The sequence below is a fragment of the Phocoena sinus genome, chromosome 16, assembly GCF_008692025.1.
Source record: "Phocoena sinus isolate mPhoSin1 chromosome 16, mPhoSin1.pri, whole genome shotgun sequence".
Lineage (NCBI taxonomy): Eukaryota > Metazoa > Chordata > Mammalia > Artiodactyla > Phocoenidae > Phocoena > Phocoena sinus.
The window spans coordinates 4,280,796-4,291,116 of record NC_045778.1 but is presented as its reverse complement, the minus strand read 5'-3'; the positions used below and the strand labels follow the sequence as shown (position 1 = coordinate 4,291,116).

General features: G+C 46.6%; 1 protein-coding gene across 5 annotated transcripts in view; it reads left to right on the top strand.

Annotated features, from left to right (window-relative positions):
• Positions 1-4,423: 4,423 nt before the first annotated feature.
• SIPA1L2 (signal induced proliferation associated 1 like 2) overlaps positions 4,424-10,321 on the top strand; it is a 109,572-nt gene continuing 103,674 nt past the window's right edge. For all 5 annotated transcript variants that reach the window (XM_032609202.1, XM_032609205.1, XM_032609201.1 and 2 more), the window contains exon 1: positions 4,424-6,114. In XM_032609202.1, the coding sequence (XP_032465093.1) occupies positions 4,638-6,114 (1,477 nt within the window). In that variant the 5' untranslated portion in view covers positions 4,424-4,637. The remainder of the gene's footprint in view (positions 6,115-10,321) is intronic.

Below are 10,321 nucleotides of genomic sequence, written 5' to 3'. Positions count from 1 at the left end.
AAGACATTGATTTCAGTTCTTCCCCATGAACCATAATACTTTTTAAATTGGATGATGTTATTATTTCTAATTTATTTTCCTGAAAAAACAAATGCTATAATTGTTTTGAGGTGTTTTATTTTTATGACAGTGTTCAAATATATAAGTATTTTAGTAATATCTTTAAAAGGAAGGTGCCCTCTATCATTCTGTTGTTAGAGATTTATTTGAGGAGCTACAACAAGCTAGAAAATGTGGCTAGGAGTAAAAGGTGGCCAGAGGAGATTTGCAGGAGTTCTGTTGCAACTGTAGATTGTTTATTAATCAGCTACTGTGTCAAGAATTTTTTGGCTTTGAACACTTTGAATTGTTAGTGGCACACATAAAAGGTGTTAAAAGATATATAATTATGGAATTAGAGCAGGGATCTTGCCCAGAAGGCTCTGGTTTTGATTTGGACGCTGGTGCCAGAACTGTGGCTTTCCGTCCATTCATTCATTGACCAGGCAATCTGGGCAACACCGCGCACAGTAGCTGTGTTCGTCAAATTTCCTGTCTTTGATCTTTAACTGAATAGAAGCTGGGTCTCTTAGGACATTTAAAATTAGTCTGGAAAACACAGAAATCTAAGTCAAACTGAATAAATCAAAAAAGGTGATCAGTTGGCTCAAGCAACTGGAAAATTCTGGAACTGGTTCCAGAGCCGCATCCTTAGGAGTCGTCATTTCTTTCGCTTGGCCCAGCTTCGTGCTGCTGTTTCCATTCTCAGTCACATTGGCAAGGTGAGCCCTCAGCTGCTTGGGCTTTGCCAAGGGTCAGAGCACCAATGTTGGGGTACCCTTCCTGGCTTGGCCCCTGGGCTCATCCCTGGACCAGTCACTGTGGCCTGAAGATGCAGCACTTCCATTTGTCAAACCTGGGTCACGTGTTACGGGTGGAGTTAGCCCCACATAACTAAAATGGTTTTAGTTAGAGGTATGGTACCCATTACCACAAGAAAGAGGAACACATCTGAGACAGGAAAAACCAGTGGCCGTTCTGATACAGCTAATGTTCTTATCGCACGCACAAAATTAAAAAATCACAACTGAAGGAATATTTTCAGAAGATTTCTTTGGCAAAGGGTCTGTGTGCTCTGAGTTTGCTACAGTTTTTGTGGTTTTTGGCAAGCCTAGTAGTAAAATTCAACACTAGTTCATCTATTTTTATTTGTTGCTATTATTCATTCATGTTTTAAAGTAATAATCCTTACTTTTTGACAGTTGTCGGTGTCTTCCATTTCTTTTTTTTTTTTTTAAATAAATTTATTTATTTATTTATGGCTGCATTGGGTCTTCGTTGCTGTGCACGGGCTTTTCTCTAGTTGCAGCACGTGGGCTCCTCATCGCGATGGCTTCTCTTGTTGTAGAGCACGGGCTCTAGGCACATGGGCTTCAGTAGCTGTGGCATGTGGGCTCAGTAGCTGTGGCTCACGGGCTCTAGAGTGCAGGGTCAGTAGTTGTGGCGCAAAGGCTTAGTTGCTCCGTGGCACGTGGGATCTTCCCAGACCAGGGCTTGAACCTGTGTCTCCTGCATTGGCAGGCGGATTCTTAACCACTGCGCCACCAGGGAAGCCCTTCCATTTCTATAATAGATCTATGGAATAAAGATTTTGTAGTTTTAATGCTGTCTGTTGCAAACAATGATGCTATTGTAAATGTAAACGGATGTGAAAGCTTGGAAGACCAGTTTTCAGATAGGAGTCCAAGCCCAGTGACCTCTGATAACTTTATGGTTAGTTTTTCCAGAACAAGTTATTCAGTGTCTGTGTTGTCCACGTTAATCCTAGTTTTCAGGTTTCTGTGTTTTACACATTCCTGGCAGGTGGCTTGAACTCAGAGCATCCTTCTGGGGTGTGTGAGTGGGCTGCTGGTAAGGGGGGGTGCTGGTTTGCTGGTGGTGGAATGGGGGAGGGGGACCAGAGTCTCACCTGCGCCCCGAGCCTTGAGCACCTTCCTGCTTTGACTGCCATGTGCTGTGGGAACATTGGTATTTCAGGGTGTGCCACGACAGGGAAAAGGAAGAAAAGCAAGGTACAAACTACATTTTTAGATAGCATTTGGTCTCATAAATGAGAGGATGAAGGGGTTTCAAAGTCGTGGTTAAGGTAGCTCTTTGCATTTTGTGCATACATCGGTCATATATTTAGTTAGGGATTGTTGTATTTCTACTCTCTTCGGTGCTAATCACTCTATTTAAATTTTCCATTCTTGGATGGGTTTGGGGAGTTTGTGTTTTGCCAGGAAATCTTAGTTTCTTCTATGTTTCTAAGTTTGTTCCTGTAGAGTTGCTTGTGGTATAATTCTTTTACACTTATATTTATTTCAATACCTCCTATATGTGTGGTCATTTCTCCTTTCTCCTTTCCAAACTTATGTAATATTATTCTCCCTTTCTTTCTTTCTTTCCCTTTTTCAGGTTTGGGAAGGAGTGTATCTATTTTCTTATTCTTCAAAAAAAAAAATCCACCTTTTGGATTTGTCTATTCTTTTATCCCCTACCCCCTGCCATTCCATTAATTCCAGCTTGTATCTTTCTTCATTCCTTCTTTCGTGGTTTCTTTTGGTACATTTTGTTGTTCTTTTTCTAATTCCTTGAGGTGGTGAGCACTTAGTTCCTGATAATATTTCTAGAAATGTCACAGTTCAGTGTTTGGAACTGGGTACTTGGCAGGGCATGGTTCTTTCTTCGGTAACAAGGATACAGATTAGTATTAGATAATGAAAATGAGTATCAGATTAATGCCTCTTGAGAATTCACATAGCTCTGTACCAACCATTAGAAGCTTTTCTTACCCTTTCAAATTGTGTTGAGTGTTCTGTAAGCAGGAGACTTAATAGAATGTATGGATTATGCAGAAGCCTACTACAGTGAACCAAATACCATTTCAACAGAGAGCTATTAGGCAAGAAGTTGTTTTCTTTCGTATCTCGGTCGTCGTTTTGTTTCAGTTTCCGGGAAAGGATTTGATGATAACCTAAATTATGGAGGAAATCACTATGATTCAGAATCATCTCTGGTTCTTTTCAATACAATACTTCTAAGTGAAATAGATAAGATGCCGTCAGCTCTGGTCTCTCTCTGAGAACTCTGGGCATATCCTGGTCTGCCGAGCGCACGGAAGCATCTGACTGCACATCCCCGCTCTGTTTGCCACACCCTAAAATATCATTATTTCCTCAGTTATGAAGCTGCCATGGGAGCAAACAGCATGTTGTCATGCCCAGACTGATTTTTTTTCCCCCCAATGGGGAAGAAAGCAAGCTGCCCTCATAAGAAAATATCTGCTATTCCAGGAGACCATCACATGGTCATCACAAAGTCATTAAGAACCCACTGGAAGGAGTCCTTACACTGTTTAGCTAGTTGGAATTTTAACATTATTCCTAACTGAATTGCAGTTAGTTTTTATGCTTTGGTGAAGGCTGAGGGAAATCAGCTATATTACATCTTTATTCTCATCATTATTTTCAGACGTGGTAGGGTCATTCTTCTTTTTATTCTTGTGCCAACAGTAAGATTCCCAGACAGCCATGAGTTCGGGAACTAGTAATACCTGGAAAATATTTTTGTCTAATTAAAGATAGAACAAATTGAAAAATTATTTGTAATTAAAGAGGAGAGTTGGTGAAGTCAAGTTTCTGCCAGACACAAAGGTAAATTGTGTCTTAAATCTCTAAGCTTCCCTGCACATTTGTCAACTTGCTAGTGGTGTAATGAACTAGAAAGTTGTACTTGTTCAGACGCCAGATTCTTGAAGACTCCTTTTCACTGTCAGGGGATCTCTGTGAGTTCTTATTTGCTTGCAAGAGAGCATTCTGGAAACTCATGGTTAATGCCTTGTATTGACCTTGGTGCTGCTGGACATTTTGAGTTTAACTGGTTTGAAAGAAAGTTTAAGAATACCCAAACAATTCCATGACCATTGTATTACTCTTACAACTAATTGAAATGTTGCTTGATTACCTGATTTAAGCCAGGTTACATCAATAGATAATGTTGATACTGAGCTGAAGGGCGTAGCTCCTGGCTCAGAGGAGCTTACAGTTAGCTGGTGGTGGAGACAGGTCAGTACAGCAGCAGTAAGAGTATAAGGGAAAGTGCTGTGATTGGTGTAGGTGCAGAAGCCATGGAAACATAGAGGAAGCGGTCCTTGCTCAGATGTGGGCTGAGCGTGGGAGGGGACTGCTTGATTGTGTGGTGTAAATTTTAAGCAGCCAGGTACTACAGTGAGTAGGCAGAGCGTTCCGGAGAGAAGGAGAGTGTGAACAGGGAACCATGAAACTTCACGACAGTTTACGGGGAATTGGAGAGAAGGGCAGATGAGAAACCACGTGGAGGATGTATTGAACTGGAGCTCCAGTGATTGTTAATGGCTATTTTCTGTTTTTTAATTCAGGTAAAGGAACTGGCCAGACGTCTTAAGGGATGCTTTTGAAAAGGAGAGAGGTGTTCAAAATTATTACAGCAACTGAGGAGCAGGGTGGTTTTGGAGGAGCTGCACTCTGAGGATGTCTGCTTCCGTACAAGCATAGAAGAAGCCTTTGTAAATAACAGTGTCACTGGATTTACATCAGTCTTTCCGGCGAGACTTGGAGCTTCCCGCGTCATCGGTAGACATGAGTGACCCCAGGCAGTCACAGGAAGAGCAGCAAAAGGTCGGCAGAGCCTCGTCGAAGTTCAGGGGTCCTCCCAGAATCATGCAGTCCGATGATTATTTTGCTCGAAAATTTAAAGCCATCAATGGCAACATGGGACCCGCCCCTTCCTTAAGTGCTTCCAGTTCCAATGAGAACGGTGGTCCGGCTAACGGTACCCCGGCCGTGCCCAAGATGGGTGTCAGAGCAAGGGTGTCTGAGTGGCCTCCTAAAAAGGACTGCTCCAAGGAGCTGACCTGCAAGGCCCTGTGGGAAAGCCGGTCACAGCCCAGCTACGAAAGTGTCACGTCCATTATGCACAACGGGCAGAACAACCAGAGTGAGCGCCAGCAAGAGGAACCACTCGACCTCGACTTCGTGGAGGCGAAGTCTACCGTCGGAGACATCTTCGTTCACTCTCCACAAAGAGGACTGCACCCCATAAGACAGAGGAGCAACAGTGATGTTACCATCAGTGACATCGACGCGGAAGACGTCCTAGACCAAAATGCAGTGAACCCCAATACCGGGGCCGCCCTGCACCGGGAGTACGGGAGCACGTCTTCCATCGACCGGCAGGGCCTGTCGGGGGAGAACTTCTTTGCTATGCTCCGAGGCTACCGGCTAGAGAACTACGACCACAGGGTGATGGCCCCGTTCGGGTTCCCCGAGTTTTTCCCCTGCGACCCTGCAATCTCCCCCAGCCTTCACGCCGCAGCACAGATTTCTAGAGGCGAATTTGTGCACGTCTCAGGATTAGACTATATGGACAGTGCCCTCCTCCTGGGGAGAGACAGGGACAAGCCTTTCCAACGGAGGTTGAAGTCGGAGTCCATGGAGACGTCCCTCTTCCGCAAGCTGCGGACCGTGAAAAGTGAGCACGAGACGTTCAAGTTCGCCTCTGAGCTGGAGGACGGGCGTCTGGAGAGGGGCGTCCGCCCTTGGAACTGCCAGCGCTGCTTTGCACATTATGACGTCCAGAGCATCTTGTTTAATATCAACGAAGCCATGGCCACGAGGGTGAACGTGGGGAAGAGGAAAAACATCACCACCGGGGCCTCGGCGGCATCCCAGACCCAGATGCCCATGGGCCCGACGGGCAGCTGTGACTCCCCGCTGGGGAGCAAAGAGGACCTCAACTCCAAAGAGAACCTGGACACGGACGACGGGGACGGGAAGAGCAACGACCTGGTCCTCAGCTGTCCCTACTTTCGGAATGAGACAGGCGGGGAGGGCGACAGGAGGATCGCGCTGTCCAGGGCCAACTCGTCCTCCTTCAGTTCCGGGGAAAGCTGCTCCTTCGAGGCCTCACTCAGCTCTCACTGCACCAACGCGGGCGTCTCGGTCCTGGAGGTGCCCAGGGAGAACCAGCCAATCCACAGGGAGAAGGTCAGGCGCTACGTCATCGAGCACATCGACCTGGGGGCCTATTACTACCGCAGGTTCTTCTACGGCAAAGGTAAGGGGCCCTGTGTGTCCCGGGGCCGCTTCCCTGGGGCCCCTTGTGGTATGCGGCTTTGGGTCGGAGCCTCTCCGAGGCCGTTGTCCACTAGGTTGGAGCTTGTTCGGTGTCACAGAGCCTCCATTGCTGCCAGACTGATCCCTTCTTTATTTATTTTTTTATTTTTTTAATTTTTTGGGCCACGCCATGCAGCACACAGGATCTTAGTTCCCCAACCAGGGATGGAACCCGTGCCCCCTGCGGTGGAAGCGCGGAGTCCTGGCCTCTGGACCACCAGGGAGGTCCCAGATCCCTTCTTTAGAAATCCCCAGTTCCCTGCCTTTGCTGATCCCTCGTCCCTGATGTGGAAACGTCTGCTCTTTCCTTCTCTCTGCCAACGTGTGAGTGTCACGGACGTCGGACTCCACTTAGGTTTACCCCTTTTAGGGAGTCTTCGCTGATGAACTCCATTGCTCTGAATAATCTCTTACACTGGTTCTAGTTCTGGTTCTTTTCCCTCTCGTTTTTTCTGTACTTTTCTCCTACACCTTTGCTTCATCTTTTTAATTTTACGTCTTCACAGCTCCTTCTGCCTTGTACGTAGTGGAAGCGTTAAGTGAATCTTTGTGGAAAGAATGTATGAATGTATAACTTAGTAGGCTGGACAAATTTAGTCTTCTTGCAGTTTTACACATAGGCCTAAAGGCTCAGATACAGACATTTCCTTGGTATTGTGATTTCAGAAATTCTTCAAGTACGCGTAGAATAAATGATGTTTATTTTATTTGTATGCTTAGCCTTGAAGGATGCATCCCTCAGAAGTCATGTAGTTGAACCCCCAGCCTTTCAATGTGTCGTTAGTCATGCCAGGGGCATGAGACGCCACTCCGTCTTACAGGCCCACAGAGAAACGTGTACCATGCGCACGTCAGTAACACACGCCGAACAGAACACCCAGGGACTCTCGCCCTGTCTTCTTAGTGGGTGTGACTTGCTTCCGTGGCCCCTTCCTTCTAGGACAGCATACTCTTTGGGGCTTAGTTTTCTGTTTGCGGTTTCACCTGCCACCCCTCTCCATTCCCAGGTGTCACCTCTCTTAGAGCACGAAGGAGGCAGAGGTGGCCCAGTCAGTCTCGGGGGGCCTCTCCTCCTTCTGTGCCTTCTGCTGTGGATAAATTCCAGCTGACTGTACTTAGAATTCATTTTAGAATTGGTTTCTGTCTTCAGAGTGCTTGCCTGCAACCTTTGACTCCAGCTGTTCCTTTTTGGGGTTGGTCGGGCTGTAGCTCTAACCTCAGGAGGTCACTCCATCCACTTCAGTCCCTGGAGCCTTCTTAGTGCTTTTTCCCCCGGACTACAAGCTGGACCAAGTGCAATTGTTAAATCAATCATTCCCCCCCGCTCCTTTTGCATCATTCCAGATTTAACCAGTCATCCATAATCATAATATTATGAAATCATATTAATCAATGGAATGAATAGAATGTTGATAAGCGACGTAGCTAAATAAGCAGGCATTTGAATTGTGACTGGTCATGTAGCTTGAGTTGTCTTTCTGGTCTTGTACGGACGACATGATGGGACTGAAATAACTTTGTCAACATCTTGAGTCCCTGGCTGTGTCCCCAACACTCCCGTCTCAGCCCTGGCTGCTGGTGGGAGTCAGCATCACCCACTGTGATGTTACTGCCTTCCAGCCAGTGAATGCACGGAATCTCGGATCTTCTCTGTGCGGGAAATAACCCAGGGCTGTTCATCCAGGGGCAGAGGATTATAAAGCTCTGCTCACGGATGCTCTCGAGGCGGGACTTAGTTATTTTTGGAAAGGGAGACCATGGAGAAGTAGGCTTCCTGCTTAAGATAGTTTGTAAAAATTGTATATGTGTATGTATCTGTATACATGTGTATTTATGCAAATACTTCGTGCCAGCATCTCATTTGTTGTACTCCTTTGCAGAGCTTAGTGTATTAAGTCTACACAGTGTATATGGAATAAAGGACTGATGTCTTCTGGGCCCAGGCAGGGCTGCCGCCCTCTGATCCATTTAATGTCCTTGAGGTCTGTTCCACGAGATAGTTTTAGGTCCCTAGATTCTCTTAATTCTCTTGACTGGTTTTCGTAGTTTTTCTCCTGAGCTCTGTCACTTCCTGATAATTGTGAAGAGTTGTCTGTGAGTGGTTTATTTCCTCCGCTTCTCCTGATTTGCTACTGAGGATTTCCCAGGGCTTTAGAAATGACATCATCAAACTTGGTAGATTTTGAATGTGCAGTAAAACATAAATAAGGAAAAGCTGAGAGTAGACGCCCTGCGGTGAGTTGTAAGTGGGTGTACACGTGTGGTTTGACAGTTCCGGGGTGCTGGGCGCACTCTGGGTCTGTGAATGAGGCAGACGGCCAAAGTCTAGACTCCTGCACTAAGCCTGCACAATGAAGGTGCGGGACAGCCGTCCCCGGGGTCCTTTGTCTTGTGTGCTGCAGTTCTGTGCTGGGCACGGTGACTGTTGTGTGGCTGATGGGACTCGGGGCCAGGACAGAGCAGGAGGAGGTAGAATCAGACCCAGCCCAGCCCTGCCACTCTGTGCTCTCTCCCTGCAGCCCGGGACTGTGCCTGCTTCCTCCTATATTTAGCGATTCCGCTCTTCCCCTGTGGGCCTGTGTGGCTTCAAACTGCAATTGGCTACAATGGCAGCTGCTGCTGCTTTTGCTGGTCTCTCTGTAGAGCCATTAAGGACTAAAGGCAGAGGCAGCGGCCCGGATTCCCAGCGGCCAGGTGGCCGAGGCCTCCTACGTGTGGGACTGGAGCCCAGCTTTTTCCCAAGGATCACAAAAGCATGTGTCTGCCAGATAAAGTGTAATGATTAAATTAATGATTTCCCCCCCATTTTTCACACCAGCTTCAACCACTGGAGTTCATATCTGCCAACACATCACAAGTTGCAGGAACAGCATTGTGTTTAAAAACAGAGGCCCTGGGCAGACTGTCACAGAGCACTTTTGCAGATTTTTTTCTTTCCCTTTTTCTCTTTTCCCTTCACTCAGTTCTTCTCTTTGGAAGCAGGCTTTCAAGGAATCTTTTGATACTTTCCAGAATGCCTTTTCTTTTCCTCCATTCTTCATTGTTCTGTGTGAAACTTCATTTTCAAAAGAATGACGTGGCTCCCAATCGCTGGGAAAGGTTTAAAAGACCCAGCTCTCCGAATCTCTTTCTCTCTTTCTCTCCCTTCTTTCAAGTGACGATGCCCTACATCGATTGTCATAGGTAAACTTTTCAGCTTTAATAAGGTGGTTGACTCTTTTTTTTTTAAATTTCATTTTATTTATTTTTTTATACAGCAGGTTCTTATTAGTCATCAGTTTTATACACATCAGTGTATGTATACGTGTGAATCCCAATCGCCCAGTTCATCACACTGGTTGACTCTTTATTGGGTAGTTAACGTGAAATGGCTGACCTTATGTTGAGGTGTATTCCTGTGACACGTAGGCTTTGAACGGCTTTGAATAACTTTGCAAAGGGATTTATGCAGGGGAGTGGCCTGCCACGGTGCCCTGTGGGCAGCATTGCTTGTCTGGGCAAATCCCTCTGTAGCCTTCAGTGAAACGGCTTTTTAAAAGAGCCGGATTGTAGCAAGCTTAGTGAATGCTCTCAAATGTCCCTTCCTTTCGCTGGCGATGACCCTGGTGCTGTGTGCCAGGCCGCTCTGTCCCTCATGGAACTCTAGTGAAACTGCGGTTCCCTCCTGGGAGCTAGGGCCCCCTAGATGGGGATTCCACCTGTGGTCTTGGTTTGAATTGCCTTTAGCTTCCCTTGCAGCACAGCAGACCTCCTGGGGCTTACAGCCACTTAGAGCCGCTGGCCAGCAACTGACTGTCCCGAGTGTGACTGGGGCCGGAGCCACGCGGACAGCGGAGGGATGCCGTGGGTTTCTGTGTGTCTTGCACTTTTTAGGCAATAGTGTACCTGAGAGTTGCTCAGGAGTTCTAAAGCTGCCCGATGCCTTGCTTCAGGTCACGCACACAAGAATGGCTCCTGAAGACGAAGTAAGTCACTTTGGGGTAAACGGAGGTCAAACCAGAGAGAAGGATAAAGCTGCGCCTCTTTGATAACTCAGGGGGGAAGTGAAAAGTGGCTGAATTGTGTCTGAGCCTTTGGGAGCATTATGTATGTGCCTATGGACGTGGAGAGTGGAGGGAATACTAAGATTGACAATATTTATCTTTTTT